At 47.4% G+C, this 14904-nt stretch overlaps 1 protein-coding gene across 1 annotated transcript in view; it reads right to left on the bottom strand.

The window, feature by feature from the left end:
* The window catches only part of JPH2 (junctophilin 2), a 72230-nt gene extending 58206 nt beyond the window's left edge, over positions 1-14024 (bottom strand). The window contains exon 1 of the mRNA XM_027070155.2: positions 12825-14024. Within this exon, the coding sequence (XP_026925956.1) occupies positions 12825-13203 (379 nt within the window). The 5' untranslated portion in view covers positions 13204-14024. The remainder of the gene's footprint in view (positions 1-12824) is intronic.
* Positions 14025-14904: the final 880 nt, after the last annotated feature.

The following is a 14904-nucleotide window of genomic DNA, read 5'->3' as shown; positions in this document are numbered from 1 at the left end:
GAGAGTCCAGAAGTCAGTGGCTCTTGTTCAGGTGCACCAAAATTGGGCCATGTAAACCAGGAATGCACAGCAGTGAACAAGCTTGCCCTTATGCCACAGATACCTATATAGATGCTCCTAAATATAGGGGACCCATCCCAGCTCAACTCTAACCCACCTTGATAAATACCATGGACCCAGTGTCCCTGAGAAAGCAAGCCAGGCCTGAGACATCTTTGGGGGCAGCAGAATAATGGAAATTATTTGGGCTTTGGAAACAGACAGACCTGACTCTGAATATTTCTTTAATTTCCCCCACTTCTCTTTATCTTCACCCCGTCCATCTAGTCCAGGCTGCACAGTGCCTCCTGGTTAACTACAACAGCATCTCCCCTGGTCTCCCGCCTCCCCTGATGCTGCAGTCCACCCTTGGCTGCTGCATTAAGAGTCGTTATCTTAATAAGATGTAGATCTGATCAGGTGACCCCGCCTAAAACCCTGCAGTGGTTTCCGAGTGCCTCAAGGATAGTCTTGGGTCCCTAGGAAGCCAAGATTGCATGTGAGTGATTTTGGGGGAATACTCTTGGGATGAGCATCTGGAAGGAAGGAAGGAAGGAATCTTCTGGATTCAACTGCAGAAGAAGTTGAACTTCTTCAAGTTGAACAAGGCAAGGCTTGTAGTGATCCCATGGGGATCTCTGGAGCTAGTATGGCCTTTCAGAGTTGTCCAAAGAGGCTGGGTCTTTGGACTCCTGTATCAAGCAGTCATTAGCTCTGGGTTGCCCACTGAGCTAGGCAGCTCCTTCTGACAGACAACAGTGCCTGGCTGTGAGCCATCAGCGACCAATGCTCCTGGCAGCAAGGGGAAGGAGGACTCTGCCCCTGGGGGGTATCTGAGGGTGTCTTGCAGCGTCTACTGCTGGAGTATTTACATGGGTTCTCTAGCAGAGCTCTCAGACTCTCATCAACAAATGTTGGCTCCCTTCACTTCATGGGAAAGGATTGCAAGGTAACCAGTCATCCCAGTTTGCCCTAGACTGAGGGATTTCCCAAGATTAGGAGTTTCAGTACTAAAACCAGGACAGTTCCCAGGCAAAGCAGGCTGCTTGGTTACCCTTCATCTGGGTGAGAAGGAAAAAAGGGCATGTCATATTAGCACAATGTTCAGTGGTGTGCTGGTAGAATAGCTCTTTGGAAAAATAAACAAACAACCCTGATTTTGTAGTGCTAGCCAATTTCCACCTTGTAAGTATACCCACCGCGGCCAGACAGGCTACCAACAGTTGAACAGCCAGCTTGCAAAATTCCTGAAAATTTAGTAATGGGCTCTCATGAGATGGTAGCAGCTGATGCCAGCACCCCGTATGTAATACAGACTGGTATGTTCCTGATACCTACAAATGTGCAGCATGTTCACTGACAACCTCAACTTCAAGGTGAGACTATCTCAATCCTGAGAATAAGTGGCCCTCCGAGACCACCTAGTTCAAGGCAACAAGTAATCTGTCATATGGTCCATCTCTTACCCACAGTGTGTCCACAACAGTAATTGCTAATCAATCATGATCCTGATATGGCTGAGCATAGGACCCCTTATCACATCTGCAGGTAGCTATAGTCAATTAGCTGGTGTTGCATATAAGAAAAAAGTGACTTACCCTTGGGAGTAAGTGTGGTTCAGCCTCCTCATTTTACAGAGGAAGCTTGCACACAGAGAGGTGGAGGGACCTGCCTAAGGCCACACAGCCCGGCCATAGCTCATCTGAGATTAAAGAATAGATCTACTGCCTTGCCAGCTCTTTCAATCCCGCCTCGCTTTGAACTGCTGAATACCCCAGAATGGAGAGGAACAAAGGGGGATCTTTTGAGATCTGAGCCTAGATTCTGGGGAACTTTGCTTAGAGCCTCCAAACCTTTTTTGTACCCTGACAGTTTCTTTCCTTTTCTTTTTTCTTTTTGTTTTTTGTTTTTTGGTTTTTTTTTTTTTTTTTTTGAGAGAGAGAGAGAGAGAGGCAGAATGAGAGGGAGAGAGAGGATCCCAAGCAGGATCTGCACCCCCAGCACAGAGCCCAATGCGGGGCTCAAACCCACAAACCATGAGATCATGCCCTGAGCTGAAACCAAGAGTCAGACGCTCAACCAACTGAGCCAACCAGGCGCCTCACCCTGAAGGCTTTTTATTTGTATATGTAAGTGTTGTATATGTGTTGGTGGGCAGGACACTCTTTAAAAATATAAAAGTTGGGGTGCCTGAGTGGCTCAGTCAATCAAGCATCCAACGTCAGCTTAGGTCATGATCTCACAGTTGGTGAGTTCAAGCCCCACATTGGGCTCTGCACTGTCAGCTTCGGATTCTCTCTCTCTCTCTCTCTCTCTCTCTCTCTCTCTCTCTCTCTCTCTCCCTCCCTCCCTCCCTCCCCAACTTTCTCTCTCTCAAAATAAATAACTTGGAACAAAATTATAAAAATCATATATGCTCACTGCACAAAATTCAAACAATACAGGAGTATTTAAAATTAAAAAACAACAACAACAACAACTTGTGTGCTATTTCCCCAGGATGAGAAGGGTAATCACTGTTAACAATCTAGGTCCTAAGAGGCCTTTTCTGCTCATTTACAAGGATATACATATAACAAATAGACTAAATGTTTAGCTGTTCCCCCACTCTACCATTAGCCCCATCACTGAAAACACTGCCTAGCACATAGTAAGCACTCAATAAATATTTGTCAAATGGTTCTTGTTTCCTTAAAATGTCTTAGTATAGGTGGGTCTGCCTTTGTCTTTTTAATGGTTTTAGTACTTCATGGCATGGTTCTCTTGAGTTAGTGTAGCAGTCCTTTTGTGTGAGCATTTAGACTGCATTTCTTTTTTCCTGTAACAACCCCACGGCCTTGTTCTCTGGCTTGCCTGCAAGGTGGCACCAAACTCCCTTCCCACGGCTCCCAAGTGCTGCCGCCCATCAGAGCTCCACTGTCCCTGGTTTCCCGGGATCACCGAAAGGCAACCCAAAGCGGAGAAGCTGGCAGCATTTGTGACCAGCTCCTGGGAGCAGAGTCAGGTTACAGCGGGTGTAGGACAAGTCCCTGTGGCCTGCAGGGCTCCACCATCCCCACATTCAGAGGCTGCTACCCCGGATGACACCCCAGAGGTCACACAAGAAGCAGGGGATTAACCAGGCGACATCACCTGGGTGCTGCCAGCCCTGCACACCAGTCACCTGGGTGAAAGTGCCTTTGCCAGGCTCTGAGTCGGCTCAGTAACCCTGAGGGCCTGGGAAACCAGAAATAATTGGGTGTAGGGGAGGCAAAAAGATATCAAAGGGAGAGAGTCTGGGTTCAAAGGAGGCCCCCCATGGTCATTCAGGCCCCCTTTTTCTAAATTTTTTTTAATGTTTGTTTATATTTGAGAGAGAGAGAGAGAGAAAGAGGAAGTGGGGAAGGGGAAGAGAGAGAGGGAGATAGAGACTCTGAAGCAGGCTCCAGGCTCAAAGCTGTCAGCACAGAGCCCAATGCAGGGCTCAAACTCACAAACTGTGAGATCACGACCTGAGCTAAAGTTGGAGGCTTAACTGACTGAGCCACCCAGGCGCCCCATTTCAGGCCCCCTTTCTATGCTCAGGCCTGCCCACAACCCTCATGCCCAGGTGGCATGTGCAACAGGCATCTCTCACCCACGACGTCCAACACTGAGCTCCTGACCTTCCCTCTTCGAACTCTTGCCCCATCTCAGGTCAGGGCAATGCCATCTTTCCGAGGCTTAGGCCAAAGCCTTGGAGCCATCCTGGACTCCTCTTTCTCTCACTCCCCCTATCCAATCTATCAGCAAAATCTATTGATGCTACCTTCATAGTAGATCCAGAATTCAGCCACCTCTCCACCTCTGCTGCCGTCAGATGGTGGCCCAAGCTTGTATTCTCACCTGTCAGTAAGCTCACTGATTTGTTTCCCTGCTTCTACCTTTCTGCACCACCTCCTCTCCCCAGTCTCTCAACAGAGTAGCCAAAGGAATCCCTTTAAACAAGATCTGACCATGTCACTCTTATAGGCCTCATTTTTCTCATAGTAAAACCAGATTCTTATGATGGCCTACAAGGCCCTGCATAAACTGCCTCCTCTCCACACCTTCCTGGCAGGAATGGTGTATATATAGGTGATGCTGTGCCCTCCTCTGTACATCCCAACAAGGGCCTATGTTGTAAGACCGTCCTGTCATCGGTGATGTGAAATTTGATCACTTTACTAAGATGGTACCCATAAAGGATTCAAATTTAATTAAAAATAAAAGTCTTAAAAACATCATGTGTGCAGGGGCACCTGGGTGGCTTAGTCAGCTGAGCGTTTGACTTCGACTCAGGTCATGATCTTACTGTCTGTGGGTTTCAGCCCTGAGTCGCGCTCTGTGCTGACAGCTCAGAGCCTGGAGTCTGCTTCGGATTCTGTGTCTCCCTCTCTCTCTGCCCCTCCCCCACTCGTGCTCTGTCTCTCTGTCTCTCTCTTTCTCTCAAAAATAAACATTAAAAAAATTTTTAAAAACCCATCGTCACTGTGCATGCCAAATAGAGCATTTCCTGCAGGCTGTGTGCAGCCCTCAGGCCTCGGTGTGTGACCCCCACTCTACATTGCCCAGATGATGGTCAACAGCATAGGCTTGGATACTTCCAGGCTCACGGTGCTCACTACTTGCCTGGGGAGAAGGGGTTCTGGCCTTCCCACAGCCCCTGGATCATTCTATAGATTTTTCCAGGTGGGTCTGGGCCAGTCAACTCTCAGTTATAGAGGAACGAGTAGGGGTCCTGGATGCTTCATTCGTGACCGGACCTAATTGTCCACCTACTCTGTGGCTCTAGCTCCAGAAGGGGTAGAAGAGAACAAGGGTAGCCCTCTGGTCTATGGCAGGAAGCAACACCATCCCCCCGTTCAGCCTGCACCCCAACCTCAACCAGGGCCCTCAGAAAATGAGGCTCAACATTCCTCACAAGGGTGTGGCAGCAAGGGCTGGTCCAGGGAACAGCTGTTGGGGACATGGAATTAGCAGGCTCTGGAAACAAGCAAGCCCCATGAATCCCAAGGGCCAGGCCTTGGACAGGAGCACGTGTGCAGAGACTTGGCCAATTGGACACACACATCACAGAAAGCAAAGCTGCAGAGAAGAAAGACTAATTGTGTCCACTTCCCTGTCTCCCTGAGGGTCCGCTCGGCTCTCCTGGGGTCCCAGATAAAGCCAAGAAGCTGCCATGACAGCAGCTCAGCCGGCTGTCACACTAGCCCCCTGGCTGTGAACTGGGACATGAGATTTTCAAGATGAGGTTAAATTATGCTGATTCTACATTCGAAATGGAATCGTGCCTGGCAGGAGTTCCATCAACACTGGCAGGACTCAAGGCAGAACTAATTGAATCAAAGTCTTAGCTTATTAACTGCTCCCAAGTCAAAAGCTAGTTTCTGTGCTGAAACAGTCTCCCCAAAACAGCTGTGGTTCAGACCATACTGAATTAGTTCACCCTCTAGACGGTGAAGGGAATGCAAGAAAGGAGAATAGTTTCAGCACTTTCTATGTGCCAGGCATTATGCTAAGTGCTTTTTATGTGTTATCTCATTCCATTGTTTCAGCCATGTTTTGAAGGAGAATGTGATATCCCTAAGGGGAAAAAAGGAAATGGAAGCTCAGAGTGCCCATGTTCAAAGATTTAGGAAGTGGCACAGCAGGGGAGCACCTGGGTGGCTCGGTTGGTTGAGGGACCAACTTCAGCTCAGGTCATGATCACGTAGTTTGTGAGTTTGAGCCCTGCATTGGGCTCTGTGCTGACAGCTAGGAGCCTGGAGCCTGCTTTGGATTCTATGTCTCCCTCTCTGTCTCAGCCTCTCCCCTGCTCTCTCTCTCTCTCAAATAAATTAAAAATAAAAAAATAGAATTAAATTAAAAAAAAATTTTTTTAAAGAAAGAAGTGGCACAGAGGGCATTTGAACCCAGATCTGGCTACTGCAAGCCCCACATGCTAAGTCCCACGTGCCCCTCTTAGGACTTCCACACTTGATTTTTAATAGCAATCGAGAAATTTTAAACTAAAAGATGTTCCTTTTAAATCTGAAAAAGAACAAAAAAAAATCCCACTGGAACTAAAAAATTAATTTAGCAGGGTAAATTAATTGATTCAAAGTCAATGACAAAAATAATTGCATTTCTATAACCTAGCAATGAACAATTGGAAAAATGAAATTTAAAATTCCATTTACAATATCGTTTAAAAAGCTTGTAATTTTATTCAATGAAAAAAAAGTGTGCAAAACACTGAAAACTCCAAAACATTGCTAAGTGAAATGAAAGACTTAAATAAATAGGGACTTCTACCACGTCCATGGATTGGAAGTGTCACTACTGTTACATTACCCATTCTCTGTAAATTGATGTATAGGTCTAAGGCACTTCTTTTAAATTTTTGTTTGTTTGTTTGTTTTTGAGAGAGAGGGAGTGAGCAGGGAAGAGGCAGAGAAAGGGAGAGAGAGAGAGAATTCCAAGCAGGCTCTGCACTGCCAGCATGCAGAGCCTGATACAGGGCTCAAACTCATGAACCATGAGATCATGACCTGAGCTGAAATCAAGAGTCGGACACTTAACCTACCAAGCCCCCCAGGCACCCTAGGTCTAAGGCAATTTTAATCACTTTAATGCGTATCAGTCTTTTTAGTAGAAATGAACAAGCTGATTTGATAATGTATATAGAACCGGAAATGACCTAGAAGAACCCAGCCATAAGCAAAAAGAGCAAAGTTGGAAGATTTACTCTGATTTTAATATTTACTATAACATTGACTATGGGGTACCTGGGTGGCTCAGTCAGTTAGGTGTCCATCCAACTCTTGAATTCGGCTCAGGTCATGATCTCATGGTTCATGAGTTCGAGCCCCTCATCAGACTCTGAGCTGACAGTGCAGAGCCTGTTTGGGATTCTCTCTCCCTCTCTCTCTCTGTCCCCCCTCCTTGTGCTCTCTATCTTTTTTTCTCTCTCAAAATAAACTTAAAAAATAAAATTTACTGTAATAAAATAAAATAAAATAAAATTTACTGTAAAGCTCCAGTAACAAAGGCAACGTGATATTGGCATAAAGGTAGACAAACAGATCAATAGAAAAGATATTCCTGTGGATAACGAATGAATGAATGAATGAATGAATGAATGAATGAATGAATAAAGTTGCTTCAAGGAACACATATCCCAGGCCCAGATAATGGGACACTAGGTATTGCTCAGACCCAGATCCTGGCAAATCCATTTTGTTCCCATGTTCAGAGTCAATTGGGCTAAAATGAGCTTAAGCCATCAGCTTTAGGCAAGAGAAAGAAAATTGGATCCAGAGAGCAGAAGCTTGGGTTTTTGACCCAGTTGTCATAGCTAAACATGTAATAATAATAATAATAATAATAATAATAATAGCACTAACCCACATGTTAAATTCTGTTCTAAGTGCTGTACTCTATCAGGGCAGAGTTTAATTCTGTCAACAGGATGGAATAAAAGAGACAATAGCAAGTACTGCATATAGGAAGGGAAATATTATTTTTCAGTGATATATTTCAGTTTTACATTTGTGTGTGTATGTCTAGAATTACAATGTGAAATACCTAACTTATAGCGGGTTGTAGTCATAAAGATGTAAACACCGCTAGGGTAGTCAATGAAAGTATTAAGAAGGCTGAATAGTATAAAACGTGTAAGATTCTTAGCACGGAGCCTGGCACAGAGTAAAGACACAGTAAGTGGCTCATGCAGATATGGCCATTGTCAAGGCCTGCTTCATGAGCATACCCCCTGTGTCATAGCTCCAGGCTCTGCACTTAGAAGGCCCTGCACTTGGTTTAATTCTTGGCTGTCACTGTGTTGAAATTCTTAATGATATTGAAGAAGGGGTCTTGCGTTTTCATTTTGCACTAGGTCTCACCCATGGTGTAGCCAGTCTTATTTTGTATAGTTGTTTATTGTTTATTGTTTATTAAAAATAGTTATACTGTGAAATATTTAATTATCACTTACTACCATCCGATTCTATGTCTGTCTCTTACTAGCTAGAGGACCATGAGTAAGAATACGGTGCTTAAATCATCTGTCTCTGTTTCCTCGTTTGTAAAATCGTGGTGATAACAGTACTTCCCCACGAGGTTGTTGTGAAAGTTTAAATAACATAGCGTGTTCCATGCCAAGAACAGCACCTGGCACATAGTAAGCACACCAAACATATTAACTATTATTATTACTATTGGCTTTATGAACAAAGTCAGCCTTGGGCCTGGTTTTTTCACTGCACATTTGGGGGAGGGGATTACTGACTAGATAAGTAAGTAGTTCTAGAACTTATTGGAGCACCAGATTACTTTAAGAATCTGAGGGCTCTCCGAGGAAAAACACAGATAACCCATATGCATATGCACACATATTGCCTGCACCCTGATGGGCCTTTGAGGCCAAGGCACGGGCCCCAGATCAAGAACCTAGGAAAGCAAAGATCGCCAATGGCCCTTCCAGTCCTGGAGTCTGTGGGTCCCTGGGGTGGAGACAGCTAGGCCGTCAAAGGAGCATTACTACTTAAGGCCTGGGTGTATGCTTGCTTTGGAGCTTTAAGTCAGCAGCTATTTTTAGTTTTGCTATATATGGCCAGGGCAGGAAGAGGGCTGTAGGCAGGGGAGGGGTGCCAGGAGGTTTACAGCAGGGTTTGGGACCCCAGGGGGCACCTTTCCTTCCATCTTCTCCTTCCTGGGGAGGGGGGCTGCTGGAGAGCTTAATTAACCCCCAGCTGAAGTGTCAGGCTTGGAGGAGAGGGAGAGTCTGTGGACGTGGGAATGGAGAGGCTTGGATGAGGGTTCCACGTCAAGTCACTTTAGAATAGTGATTTTCAAATGTTTTTGACCATGACCTGCAGTAGGAAATACATTTATACACACATCATGTAAGAAATACACGATGCATGTAAACACAGAAGTTTTTATACACACACACACACACACACACACACACACACACACACACACACATTATATATGTACATATGTCTTCAGCTGAACAAATGTTTCAGAAAACAATGCTTTCTTATCCTCTGTGAAACACTCTGATTTTTCTGTTCTGTTCTTTCATTTCTAAAAATGCAGGTCATGACCCACTAAATTGATTTTACTGCCTATTAATGGGTCAATACCTCCAGTTTGGAAAACTGCTATTTCCTTTGGTTTATTTTTATAAATTTTCTGAATGTTTATTTTATTTATTTTGAGAGAGAGAGCAAGCGAGCAGGGGAGAGGCAGAGAGAGAGAGAGAGAGAGAGAGTGAGAGAGAGAATCTCAAGCAGGCTCCATGCTCAGTGCAGGGCCCGATGTGGGGCTCAAACTCATGAACCATGATATCATGACCTGAGCTGAAATCAAGAGTCGGACACTTAGCCGACTGAGCTACCCAGGTGCCCCTCCTTTAGTTTAGAGGAGGCAGTCACCTGCGACATTTGACCGCAAGGCAAGGTGGGGACTGGAGGAAATGGAACATATTGTCCCTTTGATCAGTCCTTCCGAAAACTGGGGAGGAGATGCAACTTTCAGCTTTATTTCCTGGATGGCAGTAAGTTCTGGACCTCCTGACCTGCGTGCATTGTTCTCTCCACCTGGGGCACTCATCTCCCACCCTTGTCACCTGGCTTACTCTGTACTTCAGAGCCCAGCTTGCCACTTACTCCAGGAAGCCTTCCTGAATGCCTCAGTCTGATTAGTTGCCCACCTCTTCCTCCCTTAGTTCCCAGTACTTTCCTGCCTAGTACCTAACACACTATAGTACAATTTCTTGTTAGATTCTCTGGAAGATAGGGACCTTGCCCATCCTGTTCATGTCTATACTCCTCCCTCCCACCACCAGTATAGTATAGAGCTAGCTTCATAATAATCACTCAATGCATATTTATTGAATGAGTTAATGAAAGTGAATAGTAATTATAGCAACTACCATTTATTGAGTACCTGTTTATCTCATGAGAAATCTTATGAGAGATTAGTATAGTCCACTTTATTGGTGAGGAAACTAAGGTTCCAAGAGATTAAATAATAGGATAGAGCCACAATAATAACCCAGGGCTGCCTGACTCCCAGCTGTTTCTAATCACAGGATCTTATTTGTCCACATTCTCTGCAGCACTACCCAGGATGGGGCAAAGGGCAGGTCCTTAACAAACCCTCAGGGAACTGATGACAGGTTGATTAAGGAGATTTTCCGAAGCAGTGGCCACATCTAATTTTGGAGAGTTGCACCTCGTGTGTGGCTTGGGAGAGATCTGAGGTTTCCAGGGCCGCTGGATGTGGGACTGTCTCATTCGGAAGAAGAGTCTGGGCCTCTGACAAACCAGAGGAACAGGCCTTCCAGTTACCTAGCCTGAAGAGCTCCTGTGCACACCCAGAATCAAGCCCTGGGCCCTGCAATGCCTACGTGATCTGGCTCACACCTTCAGCTCCAACGTCAACCCCTGCCTGTCCCCCTCCACTCTACTCCTGCCACCCTGGCACTCTTGCTGTTCCTCAAGCAAGTCCAGTCTTGCCTCAGGGCCTTTGTGACCATCATTCCTTCTGCCTGGAAGTCGTTACTCTCTCCCTAGTCCTCCCATCTTGCTTCCCAGGCTACACCATCCAAAAAGTCACCCTCTTCCTTCTCTGCTATTTGTTTCATAATTTTGCTTGCCCACTGCCCTGGCTCCTGGAACTTGCTGTAGGATGGAGCCTGACACCTGGTTGGTGCCCCATAATATTGGTTGCGTGAATGAATGAATGAATAGGTTTCCCCCTTTAAGACACCTTAGGGAAGGAATATTTGGCACTCTGTGCACCACTCTGCATGAGTATCTGACACCCAGCAAGCACTCAAGGATCATCTCCCTGTTGTAGCCAGAGAAGCTGAGGCCTGCTCTCTACTTGTCCCCAGCGCTCAGTGCAGTGTCCAGCATAAACATCCAGTGAATTGAATTGCACCGAATTGCAGACATTCAGCAAACAGCTGATGGTCACCAAATTAGGAAGCGTGGAGCCAGAAATTGTTCTCAGCGCTGTCCAATTCCAGCCAGTGCTGTGTAGCTGCCATTGCACCCACAGAAACTCCAGGGACACAACCTCATTAACATGCAGATGCATTTGAGGGTGGGTCCTCACCACGGGCTCACCAATGGGCAGCCCAGTCAGGAGCCCATCCTGTACGTGAGGCCCCTCTGTGTATGCCCACCAGCCTCAGCTTGAGCACAGCTTCTGCTCTGGGATGGCTCATGCCCCTTCCTGCCCCTCCCCAAACCCACTCTGGGACTGTCCACTGCTCACCCTCTGTCATAGTGATATAATATAACTACGCATGCATCTGACAGATGCCAAAATATATAGTTCTGAGGTATCTGTGTTAGCTCCTCTTCCCAATGGGGCAAGTTATGGAGACTTCATAGAATTATCCTGATCTGGGGGGAAACTAAATGACCATTTAAAGCAAGAGCCAGCCAATTCTCCTGTAAACAGTTGAATAGTAAATAGTATTGGCTTTGTGGACCAAAAGGATATTATGTAGGGACTTTCATACAATTTCCACATGTCACAAAGTAGTGTTCTTCTTTTGATTTTTTTCAAATATTCCACCCTTAGCTCACAAGCTGTACAAACACAGGCAGCTGGCCAGTTTGGCCCGCTATCTGTCATTTGCAAGCACCTGATCTAAAGCATTGCTTCCTAAATTTTAATGTATATGAAAATTTCCAGGCGGGCTTGTTAAAGCAAATGCCTAGTCCCGCCCTCAAGATTTGGATTTGGATTCCGAAGGTCTAGTTGGGGCCCCTGATTTTGAATTTTGAATTGGTGGATAGATGATGCTGATACTGTCTACTGACCACATTTTGAGCAGCGCTGACATTCTAAAACCGATTTTGTGGATGAGGAAACTGAGGCTCAACTAAGTGATACATGCAGTTGTACCCAGTGGATGATGTGATGATATCTTCTCTGCCACTCCCCACGGCTGTTTGCCACAGAAAATTCCTCTCCATTTCCTTAACCCACCGGGCACGCTCATGCTTTTGAGCTTCTTACTCGTTCTCTCCTGCTCTCACACCCTCTCTAAAGCAATTTTCCCAACAAGATCCAGCTCAGATGTCACCTCTTCTAAAGCAGCCCCTGACCTCCTCAAATCTAACTTCTCTGCCACAGCACTCTGTACCTACTCATGTATAATGGCTTGTTTAAAGCCAATCTTTGAAGCCTTGGGCTGTATCTTATTCCTCTTTATATCTAACTCTTTTCATAATACCTGGCAAATAGGAGGTACCACAGAAATATGCACTAAATGAAAGGATGGATAGATGGATGAATGAATGTGTGGGTGGATGATTAGATGGGTGGGTGGGTGGATGGATGGATAAGTGGGTAGATGGATGGGTGAATGAATGAACACTTCATGATCTATTGCTTGAAAATAACTTTCATGGCAAAGTTGAGATTAGACCCAAATTCTTCTAGAGCACAAGCCAGAGTATATTCCATGGCTGTTTGTAAGCCTAGCATGCAAACAGTAGTAGTTAGGTTTTACTGAATGTGTGTTGAGTGTGTATTTATACAGCAGGTCTTGTCCTAAACACTGCTGCCAGCCCTCTCAATGGCCCTGTCATTGGCCCCACCTTTACTGACAAGGAAATGGATTCTGAGAGAGGTAGGGCAGCTTGCCCGGTGCCACACAGCAAATAGCGTCCTGGCTCCTCTGATTCTGTGTCATATCCCCCCTCCTTCTTCCCACCCTCCACCAGCCTCCCTCACTCATCGGCCCCCTCTGCGGGGCCCCAGGCTGGGCTCACCTCCATCTGCATAGGTCTCCGTGCCGTAGCCATCCTGCAGGCCATTGTTCCAAGTGCCCTCATACTTGGCACCGCTGCTGCTGCTCTGTCGGGTTCCGTAGCGTCCCTTGAAGCCGTGTGTCCACTCGCCCTTGTAGAGCCAGCGTCCCTTGGTCTCTATGCCCAGCCCATGCCGTTTGCCCTGGCTCCAGTATCCCTCGAAGGTGTTTCCACTGGGCCAGGTGTAGACGCCCGCCACTTCGAAACCAAAGTTCCAGGAGCCCGAGTATTCGCCCTGGCCCTTGGGGCCCGTGCACAGTCCATGTCCATGGGCCTTTCCCCCCTCCCAGCCCCCACAGTACGCCCCGCCATCATCAAAGTCAAAGCGGCCCCCACTCATCTCATCGTAGCCCCTGACAACTTCACCGTCCTCCAGCGTGGGGGAGAGAGGGTGATGGGGGGGGGGGGTGCCAGCGACACTCTCCAAGCACACTCAGGGCTGGACGCCCCTGACTCACCACTGTGCCCCAGGAGGGGGAAAGCAAGATGCCACCAGAGACTGAATGAGCCCAGGAGCCAAATCAGCACTGGGTCGGCTGGTCAGTGCCATGCCTGGGAGGCCCCCACTCAACCAGCCAGAGGAAGGCTGCCAGTTGGGAAGGAAGCAGGAGGGCAAGATTCAAAGTCTCCATAGAGCGTCCCAAGTCTGGCTTCCCTGGAGTCAAAGGAAAAACGGTGTGATCCCTTTAAGAAGCACAGTGAAAGGGGTGGGGTGGAGGGGTCCCCAGTCTGTTTCAAAATGGAGAAATTCCTCCTTGGTGACAGCCCCCAGCCCGAGGCTGAATTCCTGCAGCCGGCTGGCCCCCTTCTCCACCCAGTGGGTGTGCGGGGCTGTCCATCTCCCAGCCGCTGCCCCGCCCCTCTCCAATCCTGCCCTCCTCCTGGGACGGAAAGGTCAGTGTTGCCCTAACAAGGCCATTGGATCTCTGAGGCTGCTCCCAAAATAACCCCCTGGCCAGCCCAGCCTCCTTCGAAGCGGGAGGGGTGTTTCAAATTGGGCTAGTGCTCCAGACCCAGCTGAGAGGCTGGAGGGGCAAGGAAGGGCAGCGGAGAACTAAGTGTAGGCAGCTGGGACAGTTTGGTGGCTTTTCTTCCCCTGGTTATGAGCTCCCTTCCACCTCCAGCGTCCCCGGCTGGCCGGAGTCTGCAGAAAGAGAATAGGCAGAGGGATCGGGGAAGGGAGGGGAAAGGAGGACTAGAGGAACACCCAGTCCTGGAAGACTTAAAATCCCCCAGAGCAGAGCGATTGGCAAATCTCAGCCCCACCACTGCTCACATGCCCTAACAGGACCCGGGGCTATCCACGCTGCCAGCCCCATAAAGGAATCTTGTGACCTAAAGAGAAAGGAACGGGCATGGTTCACATATGCTTTTGAAAGCAGAGGAGGGAACTCGGGAAGAGAAGTGAGGTTCTGGAAACAGATTCTGGAATATAGAGCAAATCTGAGTCCAGGGCTCACGCACAACCTCCAGTCCCTCTCTGCACCCCTGGGAACACCTTGCAAAGAGCCCAGAAAAGGCACCGATGGCTCCCTTTCTCTCTTCTCTGAGGGGCGAGGAGCCTGTCTTTATCTCTGAGACACAGGGTTGCTGATTATTTGGAATGAGGTTGTCTTAGCAGTAGTCAAAGATCATGATTTTTTAAAAATATCCCCTTTCCAAGCTTGCTTTCTCTGATGTCCTCAGGGCCTGTGAGGCCAGACTTCGGAAAGCTCTTGGGGCAGAGTCAGGAGCAAAGGGCCTGCGTGGATTCCTAGCACTCAGGTTCCCACCAAACTCCAGTGAAAGGGACAAATAAATCTCCATGACATGAAGCTGTGGCCAGGATTAATGATTGGAAATCCCAACTGAGCCCAGGGTTAACAGGAGTATAGAGTAATTCTGGGAAAGGTAGGAGACACCAAGAACAGGAAGTGGGCGGGGCGTGGGGGGGTGGGGAGATGTAGAGATATGGAGAGGGGGAGGATAGAAATCACTTAAAAAGGAAGCCCAGAAGGCATTTGAGAACTACTGGACTCCAGCTTACAACTGGCAGTTTACA

The sequence above is a fragment of the Acinonyx jubatus genome, chromosome A3, assembly GCF_027475565.1.
Source record: "Acinonyx jubatus isolate Ajub_Pintada_27869175 chromosome A3, VMU_Ajub_asm_v1.0, whole genome shotgun sequence".
NCBI lineage: Eukaryota > Metazoa > Chordata > Mammalia > Carnivora > Felidae > Acinonyx > Acinonyx jubatus.
The sequence above is the reverse complement of the archived record's forward strand: the minus strand, read 5'-3'. Positions and strand labels throughout refer to the sequence as shown.